The sequence below is a fragment of the Enhydra lutris genome, unplaced genomic scaffold, assembly GCF_002288905.1.
Source record: "Enhydra lutris kenyoni isolate GAN:26980312 unplaced genomic scaffold, ASM228890v2 scaffoldscaffold7, whole genome shotgun sequence".
Lineage (NCBI taxonomy): Eukaryota > Metazoa > Chordata > Mammalia > Carnivora > Mustelidae > Enhydra > Enhydra lutris.
In genome coordinates, this window is record NW_019154091.1 from 31,500,404 (window position 1) to 31,522,623 (window position 22,220).

The window sequence follows — 22,220 nt, forward strand, 5'->3', positions numbered from 1 at the left end:
TCAGATGCCACAGTTCTGTCATGCTGATGACCTCCAGATGTGTAATTCTAGCATCTTGCCTGAGCTTCAAACTCAAGTCCCAACTTCCCATTGTACATATCCACCTGGGTTTGACCCACAGGTACCTCACACTCAATGATGTTGAAACTGAACATATTTTTCTCCCTGGAGCTGCTCATAGTCCCCGTACTTGTCTCTGGTATCACTGAACTTGAAACCTGAGAGTCATCCTTGATATTTTCTCCTCTTCCCTCAGCCCAGAGTCAGTCAGTCACGAAAGACTGATGTGAATTATAAAATGTTGATTCTTCTCTCTCCATGGCTGGTAACATCAAGTTTAGGCCATCGTGATTCACTGGCACCATTTCAACAGTTTTACTGGTCTCTTGTGCCTCGCCTTCTCTTCAAATCTGTCTTCCACACGGCACTGGGGAAGAAGGTCTACTCAAAACAAAAAACAACAATTAACTTGCTTATAGTTTCTATACACCTAATGCACAGTTTGTGTCCTGCGTGTCAGCACCATTCTGACCCACCACCACTCCTTTCCCACTCCTTTATAACTCAGTGCAGGTGTCAACTCCTCCAGAAAGCCTTTGCTGACCATGATCCCTCCCAATCCTTTCTACTTCCTCCCAGTCAATCTGGAGACCTTTCCTCTTTGGTGCTCAAATTAAATGGGTTACCTCTGTTTTGAATTTACAAGTGTATTATGATCTACTCTCATGTGTGATTTTTCCCTAACAGAATGTGAGCTTTGAGGGTCTGTTCAATTAGTTTGAAAAATTCATTTTTCTATCTTCAGAGCCCAGTACATAGTAGAAACTGAAGGAATGAGTGAACAAAGAGTTCCATGAACCTATACCCAGTCTCTCCCAGAGACTGTGTTGGGCTTTGAGTCATTTTGTCAAACGAGATCCTATGCTTTGGCAATCTCCAGCTCAGTAACAACTGACAGAAGAGTTTTCAAGTATGTATCAACAAATAAATTCAAATATAGTGTTTTTAGTATGCTTTGCAGTTATCCTAAGGTTCATAGTAAATGTATTATGTTACCAGTTAACAACATAAGCTACTTTTATATTGAAAAACAAAATTTTTACCATTAGTACTCAACTGAAGCAACTATTCTCCACTGTCATGAGAGTTAACCTATCTTAAAATATTTTATGTAAGAATTAAGGGCGGGAAACATCAAACCAAAAAATAGCAACTCCTAATCAGACTTCAAAATGCTGTGTATTGCTCATGGAATGTGAGTTTCCTTGGTTCTTTAAACTGAATGTTCCCTAGGATCTGAAAATGAAACTCTACTGCACTTGCTATGTGATGAATGCGTGAGAACCACAAATGAATGGAAGCCACTGGGCATGTAGGAACTATTCCTGTGCCAAGCTTAATCCACATGCACAAAATCATACTTGTTTATCTAAACAGCATTTGTAGTCCTTTTATCTCTTATAAAATCTGGTAATAATTTGAATATCTGGATAATTTTTATTTAAATAAACTAATTTATTATATACTTGAAAGTATGTATTAATATTACAGAAATGATTTTGATATGCTACAATGCACACACACAGAACTCAGTTTCCCATCAAGCCTTATTTTTCAGTCAGACATTCTGAGTTCTAACTTTTCTAAGATTCCAATTTTCAAAGGAACATGAACCAAAACCTGAACTGGTTTACAAGCCTTCATGTAAATTCCTTAAGGAAATAATGTTTTTAAAATCAGAAATTCTATCAAAATCATTTAGAGACAAGTAAAACAAACTCCAAACCAAATCTAAACCAAACCTGAACTTAATACAGAGCATGTTCAGGGCACATATTTTGCAGCAAAGTGCTCAGAAGTAAACTTTGTGGTGAGGGTCTAGTATGATTGGACCTCCACTAACCAAGTGTCCAAGGGGAGAAACCACCATGCAATTCCAACTACACTCAGACCAGAGCCCCAAATCTCCCCACATGACATCTTTCCTACTATCCTCTTACCCTCTTAGACTGGAGGTTATTATGATCCTCAGGTTCTAAGTTCAGGTGCAATTCTGTTTATGGAGGAAACAACATGGTAAATGTTTATAAGAGAATGAGATGAGAAGTAGATGGAATGAGAAAAAAATTTTAATTAGAAGGCAAGGACCCTGAGTTCAAACCCACCCCACATTCAGTTTCCTTACCTGTTAAATGAAGGCCCCTGTCTGATGGATTCTGTGACTATCAAAAACTGTCGTTTAAGATGCCATATTCTGATGTCCTTTCTGGTACTTGCCCAGGAAGAGAAAGGATAATTAACACTAGGTGGCATAAATATTTTGAAGGCATTAAAGACCAGGTCTTTTGCTTCAGATACAAACAGAATTGACCTAAAAACTGAAACACTGGCTAGCTGGAATGAGCATTTTTTTTTTAAAGATTTATTTATTTATTTGAGAGAGAGACAGAGAGAGCATGAGCGAGGAGAAGGTCAGAGGGAGAAGCAGACTCCCCATGGAGCTGGGAGCCCGATACGGGACTCGATCCTGGGACTCCGGGATCATGACCTGAGCCGAAGGCAGTCGTCCAACCAACTGAGCCACCCAGGCATCCCTGGAATGAGCATTTAACAATAGCCAAGGAATCTCCTGAACTAACAGCTTTTTTTCATGTATCTAAATTATGATAAATATTCACATGAATGAATCTAAATGAAGGGAGTATTTTGGAGAAATGTTAAGTCCCCACAGGTGTCATTTTGATTTTGGTGCTCAAATATCAGATCCAGAGCAGAAATATTTTTAAAAGCCTCTTAGCATTTTTGAAAGTCTAAGAAATGTTGTGTTTTGTTCCAGAAGTGAATTTGCATTTGTAATGTTTTTAAAACTGTTAAAAGAAGTTACCTCCAGCTTTAGAAAGTAAAAATATCTGATACTGGATTGGAAATACCTTCTCCTAGGGCATCCAGAAAAAATGAGCAGAGGATACTATCTCATTGCAACAGGGTAAACTACTTATAAAGAAGTTTGCTTTTTATTCTATGGTGACAATACAGTTGTCTATTTTATGACAGATCCCTTATAACTTCCTCATGACTTCAGATGTGGGAAGGCAAGAGAAAATGATTACTGAAGAACCAAAAAAAAAAAAAAAAAAAACACCCAACAACAAAAACAAACCACATCACAATACCTAAAACAGGTTAGGGAAAGAGTTTAACTGCATTAGAGACTTTACCTTCTATCACTAATGAGCAGAGTATCTGCTCACCACAAAACATCTTATCCTGCCTTAGCATATGAACTACTCCACAGCCTTTTATAGATGTTTCACAGCTGATTTATAAGTTTTCTCAGTCACTTTTTTCTGTACTATAATTAAGAACTTGCACAAATTGTCTAAAACAAAGTTTATTGGGAAGGGACCATCACTAACTCTGAAATTAGTAAATTCAGAATATTACTTTTCTTTTTAAGATGTTACTTATTTATTTGAGAGAGAGCAAGAACATGAGCAGGGTGGAGGTGGGGAGTAAATGGAGAGGGAAAGCAGGCTCCCTGCTGAGCAGGGAGCCTGATGCAGGGCTCAATCCCAGGACCCCCAGATCATGACCTGAGCTAAAGGCAGACGCTTAACCAGCTGAGGCGTCCAGGTGACCCTCCTGATTCTTAATAAAGAATATTCACGTAAGCAATGAATATGGTTTCCTTCCATTACCATTACCTTAAAAACAAATATGCAAATGTAACAAAGTCCACATACTAGACAGAACTGATGACCACCAAATAAAGCCTGGACAAGACCAAATTTATGATCTTTTTATTAGGCAGTAATAATGCAACAACTCTTCAAAATCCAGTCACTCCAGGACAGTTATGATAAAAATACTCATCCTAAATCTAAATTTTGTACCATGGGGCAAATGATGGATGAAAAAATGTGCCTTCTGATTAAAAAAAAAAAATTGCAAACTTCAGAATGCTCATTACTGTATTAAAGTCACCAAGAAATCATGCAGAAAAGAAATGGATTTTCCAAACATACTTAAGAGAACCATTTCCTTAAATAGTTTAGCCTAGTACCATCCCTTTGAACTTATATTCCTTGATTACCAAACATATTTTGGGAAATGCTGGTATAGGGAGAAGTCTTTGTCCTAAGTAATAAATTTTGTTGATTTCAAAGTGCTTTTGAAACACAGGGCATAGTTAAAAAAAGACTTGAAATTGGAAAATTAACAGCCCCCAACCCTCATCACTGTAACCCCTGATGTCAAATTTCTGGCCAAGGACAGACAAGTTTGCCCTCTGAAACATGTAATAACGGTTTAAATGAGACATGGCTGAGTACAAAATGGCTAATTTAGAGGTAACAATTTCTAAAAAATGATGAATACCTCAACTTAGTAAATGGGAAAAAAATGTTATCTCTTTTCAAGAGAATTCATTATATATAGAAACCCCTTTGGCAGAAGTTCCCTGGAACATTTTAGCTAGACTTCAATATTTACAGTTCTTTAGAGGGTCCGTTACTCCCCACTCCCACAGAAAGCAAGATGCAATTTTAAAATGGACTTAATTTTAAAACATTAGATTAGGGGAAAGTATAGCAAATGATTTATCCAGTTTCTGGATGGCAAAATTATGTGCTTTTGTTTTTCCAACTTCATTTTTGAAATTTTCTATTATTTACAATTTTTGCTTTTCTGTTTTTTATAATGAAAGAAAAGCAAATGATTTAAAGACTGCAACCTCAAAAGTTTGGGACACCACTTTACACAGGTAATTGCTACATCTTCTTAACACATTCATTAAACATTTCCAGAGCTTATGCTGAAATAGCACTTAAGTCAAAGTTAATTTAAAAATTATTTTCCCTTATTTACCACGGACATGAAGTTCTGAAGGATGAATACCAAAGGATTTCAAGGACCAAGGTGGGAAGTTTGTATTTTAACAAGCAAGAGCAGATCTCCACCACGTCTTTGCTCTCTAGCCCAGCAAGCTGTCCTGAGTGTTCTATCCCCTTAGGGGTCTACCTACCATCAAAGGATGCCTGCAGAGAATTCCCAGAGTAGTGCTTCCACCTTGTGGTCAGAAAAGTGTTTAATTAAAGAGATTTGGTCTTCTCACTTGCCTCTTAAAAAAGAACAAAATAAACATGAGAAAAGGTGGAAAAACTTAATACAGAGGGATGTTTTAAGCAAAACCTTACCAATTCTGTTAAATTCTGATACCGTATCAACTTTGGAAAACCACTGTTTTGTTAGACTGTTTCTCTTTTCCTTTTAAAGTAATTTACTGCAATTATTGAAACACTGCAAACTTTTTTCTGGGTATTTTTTAAAACTGTCTTTTCCTCTTATAAATTTGTGAAATATACCCGACTGTTTTCCTTGACAATCATGCTTTACTGAATGCCTCCTGTGCACACAATGCGTTGTATTAGGCACTGGCGGGGGGTTGGGGGGGGGGGATACAAACAGATGTTACAACCTGCTTTTGGAGTGAAGATACAAAGCAACATATCAGTACATTTAAGTGTGAACGAAGTACCTAAGAGTTGAGACAATGTAGAAGGGGAAAAGATAGGATTAATTCAAGGCTAATCCAGCTGGGGTTTGGAGTGGTAATGGTTATAAATGGATACAAGAAAAGTAATTGAAAGCTACTATTTATAAGTCTTTACTACCTGCCAGACCCTATTGTAGGCTCTATAGATTTGTCCCTAATTCTAAGGTCACAAAGCAAGTACCATATCTGCTATTTGAATTTAGCCCTTCCCACTCCATTAAGATGAAAATGACTCGAGAGAGAATGCAAATGAACTTTGTTGCAGTAAAAGGGTTTAAGAGTACAGTGGTGAAACAAAAGTAGCTGTTTCATAGAGAAGTCTACAAGTCTAAAATGAACCCCAGAACATTTGCGATAATATTAAACAAGAAATAGAATTATTTAAGTTTTTTTTCTGTATTTAAATCAGGGGACCAACATGAAGCTATCTGTAAACTACCTATAAATGAACCAAAAATGGGAGAGACCAAAGGCAGTGAGGTCAATTCAGGTAGGTTTTACTGGGATCTTGGAAGAAGGTCTAATACAGGGTGTAACCTGGAAAGGTGTACGAAAATTAACACATAAAAGTACTAAAACTTAACAGAAATGTTTAAACGGAATTCATCTAACATGACAGTAACAAAAATGGGGGAAAAAGACAAATTTTGCAATTTGCAAATGTGAAAGATGTTACCATAGTAAGCTGTTAGTAGCATACTTAAATTATATTTTCAAGGTAGATCTGTGGGACTGAAATAGGATGAGAGGAAAATGTCTTTTTTTTTTTTTTTTTTTAAGAGTTGAGAGAGCATGAGCACTTGAGTGGGGGGGAGGGAGCAGAGACAAGGGAGAAGCAGACTCCCCACCAAGCAGGGAACCCTATATGGGGCTTGATGGCGGAGGCTCAGATCATGACCTGAACCAAGGACAGCCGCTTAACCAACTGAGCCACCAGGTGCTCCGATGTCCATAATTTTTAAAAACATGCACCTTTAAAGAAGAGCTTTAAAAGAGAATAAAAATTTTAGGATCATCTCTCTCCTAAAAATAAACAATTATGGTCTTATCCAAAATATTATTTTAACAATTTTAATACATCATTTCAAATGTATTACCTATAATAAATTACTGAACATGTGAGTTCCCCATCTGCTTACACTTGAAACTACTCTTGTTCTATGTTCTGTTGCTTTTTATTAGTTCCTGTTAACAGTCCATTTTATAATTGAACACTCTGAACACCTTATGTGCTACTGCTTTAATATATTTCTTTTTAAAGCAGTACTTGTAAATATCCTAAACTCCCTACCATATATAAGTGAAAGCTGGCTCTGTATGTGGCAATATGGCCACAGACTTAAGATAAACACTTTTCCGTAAAGATGAACTCAAACCCCAGTACAAAATCCAAACAGCGAGCAAGTGCAACCACAAACTTTCCACGATGCCATGACAACTTGCAGTTACCACCCTAAACCAACAGATGTCTACACACTACACACTGATCCGTATCTTTAAAACCTTCATTAAAAATGAAGGTGAACAAAATGATGCCAATAGCTAACCCCGGTCTGACTTTGGAGCCCACAGACTCCTGCTTTGAAGTCAGCTTTAAGACATGTCCCAATGCTTTGAGATTCACTCAAGAAATTCTTATTGATCACCTATATATCAGTGTCACAATCAAGAAGTTGTTCATGGCCTCATGGAATAGCTTCAGAGATGATGCAGAGAAATTACAGAAAATTACAACAGGGCTTTTCATGCTGACAAATAGCAGGGTGGTTATTCCTAGCTTTCCTCCCTGCCTACATTCCTTCCAAAACATTCACCATCACTTGTTGAGAAACCACTGAAGCCAACCTACCATGTGAAAACACAAGTGAATGAGAGGGAGAAAACAGCATTTCATAGCTGTATTAAACTTTTTAAACATCATTCTCTCAAGTTGAGTCTTATTCAATGCCTTGGAGGCTCTCAACTGCATCAAACTGTCCGTTAGTATGTGTACTGCCACACTGGGCAGTCTTAGGCATTCCAAAAACAGAAACACATTCAGACTTACCTTTAATTACCCAAGCAGATGATATTCAAGTATAATTTCTATGTTAACAAAACTCATTACTACAAAAAAAAGTTTGTAAGATCCAAAAATCACATTTTTTTTTCCAGGCAATTTTTACTTGCCTGATTTTTTTTTTTTTTTAAGATTTTATTTATTTGTCAGAGAGAAAGAGAGAGAGAGAGCACACAAGCAGGCAGAGAGGCAGGCAGAGGCAGAGAGAGAAGCAGGCTCCCTGCTGAGCAAGGAGCCCGACGGACGCAGGACTCGATCCCAGGACTCTGGGATCATGACCTGAGCCGAAGGCAGTGGCTTAACCCACTGAACCACCCAGGTGTCCCCAAAAATCACATTCTTGAAACAATTCTTAATCATTTAATATTTTTATTTGTAAATCAATAAATATGTATACTAAACCTAAAAATTTAGACAATTAATGCATAAGCATGGTGAATGAAACTATCTGCAGACTTGAATGCTTTGTAAGTAGCATAATCACTGCATACCATAACCTGAATGTACCTAACTTATATTCAAATGTCGTATTTTTTAAAATCAGGTACTTCTCTAAATTTTAAGGGAGTGGAAATCATTTAAGATATGAAGAGTAAGGGTTAAGGATGAGCTATATGTCCAATTTTAATTACATTAAAACCCAAATATAAACAAAAGTGAAATTTTTCTAAAAGAAGTACTTACTATTGCCCCTCCCAAAGTAGGTAAATTACACTACAGAGAAGGAATCTACATGTACAGATAATTTCTTCCATTGGTTATATGTAAAAAAATAATTTTATGTCTAAATTTTTAGGGTTATATAGTTAGAAATATAAGGCTCTACTTTTATAGACCTGTCCATTAAGGGAAATAAGTTAGCACAATCATTTGAATTGGTTGTCTACATACGGGACAGGGCTTATTCCTTTTCTTTAGCTTCTTTGCACACGTAAAGCATGCCATAAGATGTCCTGTTTTGCCATGAACAATACAACCGTTTTTAGGTCGACCTTGGCAAATCACACAAGGTTCAATGGCATTAAGGGGGAAACTAGATTCCACAATTTCTTCTTTGTCTTGTGTTTCTTCCCTCTCAAACTCTTTGACATCTTCTTGGCTGTTATAAATGATGCTATTAGAAGTTGATGGCTGAGAATAGTCCTCACTTTCTTGGGATTGGGAGGCTTGTGTGATTTTATCATCATTTTCCTCAGCACACGATTCTCTGGAATCACTCACTGAAGATTTTTTACAATCAGGGACATCAAAGCCCTCTTCTACTTGTGTTGAGTTTTCTAGTTTGGCTTTCTCAGGCATTTTCCCTTTATCTTCAGGAAGCCAATTCTCACGAAGGGCCCAACATCTGTTGCAATGAGGTGGAAGAGGAGGATTCATTTCACTGCACGAAGTACACTTCCAATAGTCCTTCAATGAAAAAAGACAGTTTCTGTAACCCTTTAACAACTAGTCACAGCCAGCACTAGCAACTGCAATATGTCTGAGGTAGAATCTAGCACAGAGTTCAATTTTCAGCACTTCATGTTTTACATAAAACATTTGACATGTAGCAATCTTTCCTCAAGCATGAGATTATAAAGTACATAATTTTTTAGCCAAACCATGCCAAAGAATCCTAAAACAAAAAATGTATTCACCATGATCTTAACCACATCTCAATAAAGTTTTCTGTTTAAGGACACAGATACAGTTGGTTCATTTAGCTGAAAGTGTGATATAGTCTTTTATTCTGAAATGAGGCCTGTACTCACTTCACTACCTTAATTAAAGGCTCAACCCTGGATACTGTGGCCAATGTCCACCCAATCAATCTAGATGAAACTACTGCCCAATGTGCCAGTGAAAAAGACTGCCTCAGAAGTGCCCTAAAACCTGGGCTCAACTGAGTGTTCCCTAACTTCATCCATAAAGGAAATACAAAACTTTTTTCAGCAATCACTGCCAGCTAAAATCTGTCATCCTTGTCATTACCCAAAATGTATGCCCCTTACTTATCTATACTTCCTGTGTACTCATCTCTGTAAGTGCTTACTGCTTCTCCCATACCTCAGCTTACTTCCCAAACCTTTTTACCATCACACAATGTGGATAATAAACTCCCTTACCATCCCCAGACTCTTTAACAAACATATCCCTATCCCTTCTCTTAACTACAACATGGTTCTTGCCTAAGGATAATTTCCATGTAAAACTTGCCATGATTAACCATTTCTAATTTGCCTCACAAATGACCTCAGAAATTAGCAGCAAGGATGGAGATGACTTCATTCTCCCACATTAGTTCTTTCAAGTTCTCAAACTAGGTTGCTACCTAACTGATAAAACCAAAGACAAAAGTTTTGTGATATGGGAGAGAGAATGCTTCAAAGAGTCTAATAAATTTTAGAATCTATGTCTGACATCAAATGAATCAACCAGTCACTTGAATTATTTTCTAATACAGCAAAAATTTTTTTTCAAAAATCTTACAATTTCATCTTTTTTTGCACTTGGATAATAACTTTTCAACTCAGCAAAAAAAAAAAAAAAAAAAGATTTCCCATTCAAATGTAATTAAAGGCAATATTAAGAACAAAAATTAAAGCATTAATATTGAATTTAAAAAACACAACTTACCTCAGGAACCCCAAGAAGCATATAATGTAAATGTTTTTAAGTCCTGAATTCTTTTATTATTACTTTTGTTTTTAGAGAGGGAGAGAGAGAATCTTAAGCAGGCTCATGGTGGGCACAGGGTCAATTCAAGGATCCACGTCAATAACCCTGAGATCATGACCTGAGCCAACATCAAGAGTTGGACACAACTGACTGAGCCACCCAGGCGCCCCTTGGTCCTGTGGGTTTTTTTTTTTTTTTTTTAAGGTTTTTATTTATTTATGTGAAAGAGAGAGCACACATGCATATGTGAGCGGGGGTGGTGGGGGGAGAGCAGAGGGAGAGGGACAAACTGACTCCACCCTGAACGCTGAGCCCGGTGCAGGGCTCAATCTCATAACCCTGAGATCATGGACCTGAGCCAAAATCAAGAGTCGGGACACTCAACTGACTGAGCCCTCCGGGCACCCGTCCTGAACTCTTTTTTTTTTTTTTAATTATTTGACAGGCAGAGATCACAAGTAGGCAGAGACCGTCCTGAACTCTTAAATAGCAAATCCTACCTACCACATTGCCTAGTACAAATCAACAAGATTGGCAAAATGTTGATAACTGTTAAAGCTGGGTGATAAATACACTAGAGATACATAATCCTACTCTCTAGGCCATACATACTTGAAATTTTAGATTAAAAAATTTCGAAGTTTAGGGGCACCTGGGTGGCTTAGTTGGTTAAGCATCTGCCTTCAGCTCAGGTCATGATCCCAGAGTCCTGGGATTTGAGCCCCACATTGGGCTTTCTGCTCAGCGTGGAGCCTGCTTTTCCTACTCTCTCCAACTACCCCTGCCCCTGCCCCTGCTGTCAAATAAACAAATCTTAAAAAAAATTTTTTTCCCAAAGTTCAAATGCCTGCCCACTCCCAACACAAACCGTAAAAATTCAGTAATGGGTGCCTGGCCGGCTCAGATGGTTAAGCATCTGCCTTCAGCTCAGGTCATAATCTCAGGGTCCTGGGATTGAGCCCCATATCAGGCTCCCCGCTCAGCAGGGAGCAGTCTTCTCCCTCTCCCTCTGCCTGCAGCTACCCCTGCTTGTGCTCCCTCTCTGCAAATAAATAAAATCTTTTTTTTTTTTAAGATTTTATTTATTTATTTGACAGACAGAGATCATAAGTAGGCAGAGAGGCAGGCAGAGAGAGAGGAGGAAGCAGGCTCGCTGCTAAGCAGAGAACCCGATGCAGGGCTCGATCCCAGGACCCTGTGATCATGACCTGAGCTGAAGGCAGACGCTTTAACCCACTGAGCCACCCAGGCACCCCTGTAAATAAATAAACTCTTAGGGGAAAAAAAATTCAGTAACAGATTCTGACACAACAAATTAAAGAACAAAACGCTTTACAACTTTCTGAAAACATTTTAATTTTATAGAAATTACCTCATGTCAGGAAACAGACTAGGCATATTTTTCTAACCTTAACCTCTATGTTTTCTTAATTCCTTAAAAAGGCAGATGTATACTTACAGCTAAGGAAATTTCAGGATCTTCTTCAAATGAATCTGTATCACTCTCCTCTGCCTGATACACAGTTACTCGATATACCTAATAAAACAAATCCATTAGCATCAACTCATCATCTTTTTTCCTTAACCAGGAATGAAAAGCATGTATTACTATATATGAGAAATTCTGAGACAGAGGTCAAATGGAATAAGTGTAAGGGTGGAAAAGTGGAGAACCATGAAACGCTGACTCACTATGGTTAAAAGGCAACAGACAGGATGTTTAAAATGAGTAAGGCAAAAAATTCAATATAAGCATTTTTATTTTATAAATATGGAGATATTAAGTAACTGTGAAATAGCTAGCAATGTTGAAGGTAATCACCTCCAGTGACTTTAACTGTGTGCACACTCTTATAAAAAGTAAATTAATATTTTTTAAGTAAATTAATATTAAAAGAGGGTATTTTTTAAATTTATTTTTTTAAGTAAACTTCACTCCACAGGGCGCCTGGGTGGCTCAGTGGGTTAAGCCGCTGCAGTCGGCTCGGGTCATGATCTCAGGGTCCTGGGATCGAGTCCCGCGTCGGGCTCTCTGCTCAGCGGGGAGCCTGCTTCCCTCTCTCTCTCTCTCTCTCTGCCTGCCTCTCTGTCTACTTGTGATCTCTCTTTGTCAAATAAATAAATAAAAATCTTAAAAAAAAAAACAAAAAAAAACTTCACTCCACAATATGGGGCTCGAACTCATGACCCCAGGATCAAGAACACGCTCCACCTACTGAGCCAGCCAGGCGCCCCAAAGAGGGGAATTTTTCTTAAAATAAGACTATTACAAGAATGTTCATTGACTTTATGCCATTTGTAGTTACAAGAATATAAATCAGACAACATGGAACTACAAAAGCCTCAAGTCCACAAAATATTCTAGTTTGAACAAATCAAAAGTCAAAGGTCAAGTGAAATCAGAATACATTATTATTTCAATTATCAATGAATACAGAAAATATTGAAGGACTTTAGACATAATTAGAGAAGTAAAACTACCTCATCATCTTCATCTGAGAGTTCTTGTCCTTCTTCACTAAGACTATAATCTTCTGAATCGAGAGACTCAACTTCAAATTCTACACTGAATTGATCTGAGACTGAATCCTGATCCAACCAATCACCTGATTGTTCACTTACACCAGCATCAAGATCCTAAAATCGGGGGGGGAGAAAAAAAAAAAAAAAGGTTACTTAAAGTACATTATCTCTTGGCCTCTCAGCTTCCTAGCTCATCCCTGCAGTCCCATTTCCTCCTTAGATCCCCCTGCACAATGACACTAGATTAAGATTCTGGGTTACTATTACATCAATATTATTTTCCCCATTCAAAATCCCCGTTCAAAAGGCTAAATCCCTTTGACAATCAAGGTTCACACATGGCCATATTAACATTTTCATCTTCTCTCCAACTAGACACTCCCTCCCCCGCAAATCCCCCAAATATGAGCAATCAGCCAGATCTAAATTTTCTTTTTCCTCAACCAAACTTGGCACTTCAACTTGCACTTTACCTCTCTCACTGGAGTAACTTAATAGTTTTTAAGTCCCACTCATCCTTTTTTGTTAAAGCTTCTGTCAATACCACAATTAAAAAAGCACTTCTCCTTTTAATTATCTTTACTACTTACATATTAAATATATTTATATACATAATTATAATTTTAAACATAAATTATGCATAATTTTGCTTGTATGAGTCTTAGATATCAGAGTTATACACACCTTAAGAGTTAAAAACACGTCTTAATCTCTGTATCTTCAGATTGGTAGAATGCTAGTAGCTACAACCCACATAGTAATTATGAGATTTATTTTTTTTAATGATTTGAGAGAGTGAGCAAGCGAGAGAAGAACAGGGGGAAAGGCAGAGGCACAGGGAGAAGCAGACTCCTCACTGAGCAGGGAGCCTAACCTGAAGGCAGACGCTTAACTGACTGAGCCACCCACGCACCCCATGAGATTTTGTAATGAACTTTGAAAATAATTTCTTTGGAAGAGCTTTCAGACATAATTTTTTTAGATTTTTAAAATTCTGCATCAGCTCATGTGGTTCCTCATTTCATAGTGTAAGAATGTAAGACCATCAATCCCGTAATATTTGCGGTGACTAAGAGGAACATATACAAAGTGAAAGCTAGAACTAGAAAAAAGAGGAATATAAAGCGGAAAGGTCTAAGAATCAAGATACAAACATTCTTCTAGATTTGCCACTAAGGAGTTATTTAACCTTGGACATATTTAACCTGTAAAGACCACAGCTACTTCATCTCTGAGAGGAGTTTGAATTAAATGATCTTTAATATTTCTATTATCTATAAAAATGAAATATTTTATAAACACTGAGGTTAAAAGACTTTTTTATAGTGAAGTTAGGAAAGCAGTAGTAAAAGTAAAAATGACAAGCTGCATTTCTAATTTTTTTTTTAAGATTTTATTTATTTATTTGACAGACAGAGATCACAAGCAGTCAGAGAGGTAGGCAGAGAGAGGAGGGGAAGCAGGCTCCTTGCTGAGGAGAGCCCAATGTGGGGCTCTATCCCAGGTCCCTGGGATCATGACCCGAGCTGAAGGCAGAGGCTTTAACCCACTGAGCCACCCAGGTGCCCCTGCATTTCTAATTCTTAACAAAGACTCTATTAACAGGTTAAAATTACACACCAAGATAGGATACAACCTCTAATAAAGTAACCTAACAAATTGAATATGTCAATTAACTAGAATTTAGTGCACTAAGTTTAGAATATGGGGATAAATCACAAGACAGACTGAAGTCTCAGCAAGTATCTTCTGAGGTACGGGTTGGCAAAGTACAGCCTACAGCCCATCTACTTCTATAAATCAAGTTTTACTGAGCCCAGCCATTTCCTGTCATCTACAGCTGCTCTAAGCCTGACAGCACAATGAGTAGCTGCAACAAAGACCACTGGCGCACAAAGCCCAAAACAAGTTCCTAACTGGCCCTTTACAGGAAAATTTGCCAACTCCTGTTCTAGGGTGCTAGTAAATTAAAAGCTGTTTTTTAACATTTTGGCTAATGTTTAAAACAGAATGACCCAGAAACCTTTAAAGTATTGTACATGTAAAAAGCATCAGAAAGACCTTAAATTTTGAAGTCAGAAGTCCCTGGCTTTTGCCTCAATTCCAACTGTGGCAGTTATGGATCTTAAACAAGCTATTTAAAACCTCAAGTTTATCTTTCCCATCTGTAAATGGAATTTGAGGCTACTGAAATATATAAACTGCCTAGTACAGAGCCTAGAATATAGCCTTAGTTCATCGATTTACTAAACCCGTAAGAAAGACGGAAGACAAATGCACTTTTCTTTAACCCCCTTCAAAAACTGACAAACACCACCACCAAATGAGGACGGTAACATTTTCCTATCGGATAAACTAAAATTAAGGGGGAAAACCCTGCCCTACCAAAAGCTTTCACAACTAGAAACTAAGCCTGAAAAACTAAAAACTCAGTTTTTAATAGAATTTTTAGAAAACAATATAGGATGGGACTAAGAGAAAAAGAAGTACCCTCTGTTGCTTTGGTAACAAGGCAGTGTCCCAGGTAAAAAGCAAAAACAAGGATTTTAAATATCATTTAACTAGAATTCTGAAACAACTTTAATAAAGACTGTAAGTTTAACAGGGCACAGGAGTTCTATTTAAATCATTTCTAAGGAAAAGAATTATCCAAACATGGGGTTTGTGTACATGTCAAGTTTTCTTTAATTGGATTTCAATTTTCAGACTGGCATGTTTGCCCTCAAGATTCTGTATTTTTTTTTTTCCATAGCATTTATTAAATGTCTCAATTACCTGTTTCATTGTTGATGATGTGTCTCCTGATGAGGGCAAGGACCATATCTACCTTGACTACCACTCCACCGCAGTGCCAGACAGAACCTGGCACAGAAAACACTGACAGACCCACTGACTGAAGAACTTGCTCTCTGTGCCATCTAGTGGCCTACAGAAGTAACGGCTCTAGTAAAGCCCAACTCTGGAGGGTCCACCTGTATCCATTAAAATCACTGCTTGGAAGAGAAACATGTAACATAATATGTGTAAGAAGTAACAGTACAGAAAAAGTAAGAATAAGGTTACTATCACAACTGACTCAGTCCCCTACACCTTCTAGGAACTATAAAATGATCACGAATATCCAAAACAATGACACTGAGGTACTGCCAGATCAAAAATAAAAGTTCCCATTTTTCATATTGTAAAGACAAATGTTTAATGACAAGAAAGATAATATTCCATTTGTCAGGAATTCTTGTTAGCAAAAAAAAAAAAAAAAAAAAGACTTTTTTTTAACCAAACTTCTTTCAATAACATCTCTGAAGAATTTTACTCCTAATGCTTTGGGATTTCGTATCAATAATCAGAAAGTGCTAAAACTCTCCCACCATCCATCCATGCAGTAACATACCTACATTCCACAGCCTTAGTAAACAAACCTTTCCTGATATCTAGGCCTTCGTATGGCAAATGTGTACCTTAGACTATGGTGACTAATTTGTTGGTAGTTACAATAATAAATAAAGATACTGTTACTCTAAATATTCAAAACAAACCTGCCTTAGAATTCTAAGACAGCTAACTGAATCAAATTTGGTTTTGGTCCCTTGTTCTTTAAAAAGTAAAACGACAAATCCTCAGACTACCCTACACTCCAATTTATTTGAATTTACTATTGGTGCAGTGGCTCACAAACATTCTCCAATATGTAGGATGACATTAACAACTATTAATATTAGTACTAATCTTACCAACGCACCCCACAACTATCTCCCAACCCTTCTCTCAAACCTGGGGTTGGCAGTAGAGATGAACTATACAGTAGTTTTATTTTTAAATATTTATTTATTTATTTGAGAAAGAGAGCGAGCGAGCGCACACATGCACGCATGCACAGAGTGAGAAGCAGGCTCCCCAGGGAGCCGGCGATCGCAGGACCCAGGGATCATGACCTAAGCTGCAGACAGCCACTTAAACCAATCGAGCCACCCAGGCAGCCCTAGTAGTTTTTTTTTTGTTTTTTTAATTTATTTGACAGAGATCACAAGTAGGCAGAGAGGCAGGCAGAGAGAGGAAGTGAAGCAGGCTCCCCGCCAAGCAGAGTCCAATTCGGGGCTCAATCCCAGGACCCTGGGATCATGACCTGAGCCGAAGGCAGAGGCTTTAACCCACTGAGCCACCCAGGCGCCCCAGCCCTAGTAGTTTTATAAGACAGAAAAATTGAGCACTGTGTATGACAGCAATTGCATAGCATATATGTGCATTTTATCCAAACACTTACTAGGACTGCTAAAACTAGATTTTAAAAACAAGAGTCTTTTTTTTTTTTCTTTAAAGATTTTATTTATTCATTTGACAGCACAAGCAGGGGGAGCAGAAGGCAGAGGGAAGGAGAAGCAGGCACCCCACAGAGCAGGGAACCCCATGCAGGCCTCAATCCTAAGACCCCAGGACCACAACCCTAGCGGAAAGCAGACATTTAACTGACTGAGCCAACTAGGTGCCTCAAGAGTCTTGTTTTATTTAAAATGAAAAGATTACCGGATTTGATGGCGTCCCTGTTGATTCACTGCTACTGCTTCTTTCACAACATATCTCCCTTATTACACACAGAGCAAGGCTTTCATCAAAGGAAAGGGAAATACTATCAGACTTGTGGCGCTTTCTCTGCCGTTCTCCAGGTAATTCATCTGAATGTTCTTCTGGATACATAAAGACAGACAAGTTAATTAAAACCCTATATTGTGATTCATTTAGCAAATGAGCTGCCGTAAGTACCTACTTGTACCAAAACTTTATTTCAATGAAATTAAACAGAAAAACTGAATTACTACTATTTCAAAGGTGAACACTTCTACTGGTTCTGTCCAACTAAGAACTATGATAGAATGCTCTATTTTGGGGGCACCTGGGTGGCTCAGTGGGTTAAAGCCTCTGCCTTAGGCTCAGGTCATGATCCCAGGGTCCTGGGATCAAGCCCAGCATCGGGCTCTCTGCTCAGCGGGAAGCCTGCTTCTCTTTCTCTCTCTCTGCCTACTTGAGATCTCTTGTCTGTCAAGTAAATGAATAAAATCTTAAAAAAAAAAAAAATGCTGTATTTTTTTTTTTAAGTAAGCACTACAGCAAATGTGGGGCTTCAACTCACGGACCCAAGATCAAGAATCACATGCTCTACTGACTAAGCCAGCCAGGTACCCCCAGAACACTACATTTTAAAAAATCTTTTCAAGCTTGTGGGGTATGTGACCGGCTTAGTAGGAGGAACATGTGACTCTTGATCTCGAGGTCATGAGTTTGAGCCCCACATTGTGTGTAGAGATAACTTATGTACATATGTAAATAAACTTAAAAAAAAAAAAAAAAAAAGCTTTTTAAGCTTCTTTCAGAATGTCATCTCCATTAAGTCACAACTTTTTTTTTTTTTTTCCGAAGATTTTTTTATTTATTTATTTGACAGAGATCACAAGTAGGCAGAGAGGCAGGCAAGGAGTGGGGGGAAGCAGGCTCCCTGCTGAGCAGAGGGCCCAATGCTGGGCTGGATCCAGGACCCTGAGGTCATGACCTGAGCCAAAGGCACAGGCCTAACCCACTGAGCCACCCAGGTGCCCATGTCACAACTAATTTAACACATGTAGAGCTTTCATGAACCAATCTAAATTTTTGTTAAAAGCATACTGTAGTATTATGCTTAGCAAAATAAGTCAATCAGAGAAAGACAATTATCATATGATCTCCCTGATATGAGGAAGTTGAGAGGCAACGTGGGGGGCTTGGGGGGTAGGAAAGGAATAAATGAAACAAGATGGAATCAGGAGGGAGACAAACCATAAGAGACTCTTAATCTCACAAAACAAACAGGGTTGTGGTGGGGTCGGGAGGCGGGTAGGGAGAGGGTGGTTGGGTTATGGACTCTGGGGAAGGTATGTGCTATGGTGAGTGCTGTGAAGTGTGTAAACCTGGCAATTCACAGACCTGTACACCTGGGGCTAATAATATATGTTATTTAAAAAAATAATTTTTTTTTTTAAAAAGCATACTGTAGGATTTAAGATTTGTTTCTGAAAAGAACGAAAAATGTTTAATTTACTTAGATGGTCTTTTTTTTTTTTTAAATAATCCACCTATTCTAGAGACAGATTGAGCAAGCATGAATGGGAAGGGCAGAGGGAGAGAATCTTAAGCAGATTCCATCCTCAGCACAGAGCCCGAAGCAGGGCTGAATCCCATGACCCCAAGACCACGACCTGAGCTGAAACCACAAGTCAGATGCCCAACTGACTGAGCCACCTTGGCACCCCCTACTAAGAAGGTATTCTTAACATTCCACAATTTCCTCAGTACCCTGTATTTTCAATAGGAATCAAAACCAGTGATGGTTTCTTTTATTTTAAATAATGAATTATCTCCGACTTAGAATGTTACCAAATCTGTCAGGAACATAAATGAGTCTTACCATGTAGTATATTGAATATAAAAATAATTTCCAAGTGAATTAAAGAGCCAAACACAAAGAATAAAACCATCCAAATACTTGTAAGAGAATTTTCTTATAATACCAGAGTAAGGAAGTATAACTGCAAAGCTCTCAAGAAAAAGTTTACCAAGATTAGATTATGTTGATTAAGGTTTACACGGCAAAATAAAACTTAAAAAGCAAATGTCAAACTGGGAGAAAATATCCACAACATACATAAAACAGTTACTATCCATTATATACAAGTCCTCCCACCAATTAAGAAAAACAAAACCTGATTTAAAAAATAAAAAGTCAAGGGAAGCCTGGGTGGCTCAGTCAGTTAAGTGTCTACTTTGGCTCAGATCATGATCCTGGGGATCCCGTACAGGGTTCTCTGCTAAGCAGGAACCTGCTTCTCCCTATCCCTCACACATGCTCTCTGTCTCAAATAAATATTATAAAAAAAAAAAAAATCTAAGATATGAAAAGGCAATTCACAGAATACAAAGAACTAATAAACATATGAAAAAATCTCCTATCACTGACCAAGGACATGCAAATTAAAACAAGATACCACTTTTCACCCATAAGAATTATGAAAGTTAAAATGAGAGAGAGTTTCAAAAGATTTGAGAGGACATTTTTATACACTGTTCACAGAAATGTAAAATAATACATTTTGTGGGCAACCTCTATCCTAGAGATTGAGAGAGAAATACCTGCATAACCACTTAAGGATGTAAGTGGCAAGGTGTTCACTGCAGCCTTGTATGTAAGTACCAAACAGGGTTATGGGATTAAATAAACTATAATCCATATGCCTGAAACAGGTGCAACTCGCACACCTCTGCTCACTCCATTTCCTTCTCTTGACCTTCCTAGCCAGAAGACATCTTTTTCCTCTTAATTCCCCACTGTTATATCCTATATTTTAAGTAATTCTGTGTTGATCTCCATAAATAGATCAAAAGGCTTTTTTTTTTAAAGATTTTATTTATTTGACAGAGATCACAAGTAGGCAGGGAAGCAGGCTCCCCAATGAGCAGAGAGCCCGATGTGGGGCTCAATCCCAGAATCCTGGGATCATGACCTGAGCTGAAGGTAGAGGCTTTAACCCACTAAGCCACCCAGGCGCCCCTAGATCACAAGTTCTTAATAAAAGTTCTTAGTCATGTTTGTATTCCCTGCAAAAGGTGATCTTGGTTGAAGCCTAAACCATGCTGACTCATAATTTTTACCTCCATAAATAACATTTGGGGTTTTTTTGTGACTATTAAAGTATTACTCATTATAGAGATCTTAAAAAAATAGAAAATTTTAAAATGTATATCAATTGTAGTGCTACCATTGAGATTACCATTAAAATTTTACTGTAATAATTTTCCAGTTTTTAAATTTTCCTTTTAAAAATGTATTTGAACCACACTAAAAGGTACAATTTGGGAGTGGTTTTCTCTGAAATCTTCTTTTACATTACTTTTAATGGCTGCAGAAGATGGTGTCTGTGACATAGGTTCATATACAATTTATTGTTTTTTTAAAAAGATTTTATTTATTCATTTGATAGAGCATGAGCAGGAGGGAGAGGTAGAGGGAGAAGCAGACCCCCAGTGTGCAAGAAGCCTGACACAGGGCTGGATCTTAGGACCCGGAGATCATGACCTGAGCCAAAGGCAGACGCTTAACCATCTGAACCACCCACATGCCCCTATACTGTTCATCATAATTCAACAATTTAGTCTACAAATCTGAGCACCTGCTTACTGTCTGGCACAGTGCTAGGCCGTGGGTATACAAAAGTGAAGTCAGCCATCATCCCTGCCACCAGAGTTTAATTTCAAGTATCAAGGCAACTGAAATATAATTATTTATAAGCTATAATGAGTACTATGAGAAAACAAGCAGGTCGCTAAGGAAAGGAAAAGAGAATCGCTTTTCTGGCTGGTTAGAGACAGCCTCTCTCAGAAGGTCACTTTTAAGCAAAAACAGAAAAATGAGGAGCTGATCATATAAGCAGAGATAGGAAGAACTGCTGGCAGAAAAAAAAAATCTGTCTGCAAACATCCATAAAGAAGGAAGAATTTTTGACTTGAGGAACCAATTAATAAGTACAGTGGAAATAGAGGTGGGGGGAAAAGGCCAAAAACCAGGTTAAAGGTAGATTATGGCCTTGTAGGCTGGGGGAAAAAGTGTGGTGCTTTAAGATTCTTCTTTCTTTCTTTCTTTGAGAGAGAAAGAGGGTACAAGCCAGGGGGAGAGGGAAAAGGAGAAGCAGACTCCCCACTAAGCAGGGAGCCCAACGTGGGATTGGATCTTAGGACCCTGGGAGCATGACATGAGCTGAAGGCAGATGCTTAACCAACTGAGCCTCCCAGGTGCCCCCAAAAGTATGGGTTTTATCTGAAGTAACAAAAGTGGCTAAGTGGAAAGAGATACAATTCAATTTACTTTTTTCCATCTCTTTCAGTACTACATGATGGAACACAAAAGCAAGAGCAAGAAAAATCAGAATGCTGTTGCTATGGTCAAAGAAGATATGGCAATGGCCTGAACTAGAGTGATGACATTTTCTACCATGTATCTTCAATTATAAATGATGCTATAATTAGTGTCTCTACATATATAATCTTGAATTTCTGATTATATCTCTAGAATAGATTTCTAGAAGTACAGTTACTGGAATAATGATAAGAACTACAAACCTTTTTATAATCCATAAAGGTCTAACACCACCAACTTATACCAACAGATACACCAATAGTACATCAGTACCAATACACAAGCTAACAAGGATGAGTCAAAAACTCATCTCTGCTAATTTGATAGCCTAGGAAAGACACTTCTGTATTTTTTATTGTGGATAAAGTGAAATCACTAAAATCCATCCCCTCCCTCCTATTTATCAGTCATTTGTATTTACTATGAAAATCTTGGGTTTTTGCCCTTTTGGCTATATGGATTTTGATATTTTAATCAATTACAGGGATTTT

The 22,220-nt window shown here is 37.9% G+C and overlaps 1 protein-coding gene across 3 annotated transcripts in view; it reads right to left on the bottom strand.

Annotated features, from left to right (window-relative positions):
- Positions 1-7,965: 7,965 nt before the first annotated feature.
- The window catches only part of LOC111142120 (MDM2 proto-oncogene), a 28,979-nt gene continuing 14,724 nt past the window's right edge, over positions 7,966-22,220 (bottom strand). For all 3 annotated transcript variants that reach the window (XM_022495092.1, XM_022495091.1, XM_022495093.1), the window contains 4 exons: positions 17,316-17,476; positions 12,753-12,908; positions 11,731-11,808; positions 7,966-9,020 (listed from right to left, as the gene is read on the bottom strand). In XM_022495092.1, coding sequence (XP_022350800.1) covers positions 8,457-9,020; positions 11,731-11,808; positions 12,753-12,908; positions 17,316-17,476 — 959 coding nt within the window. In that variant the 3' untranslated portion in view covers positions 7,966-8,456. The remainder of the gene's footprint in view (positions 9,021-11,730; positions 11,809-12,752; positions 12,909-17,315; positions 17,477-22,220) is intronic.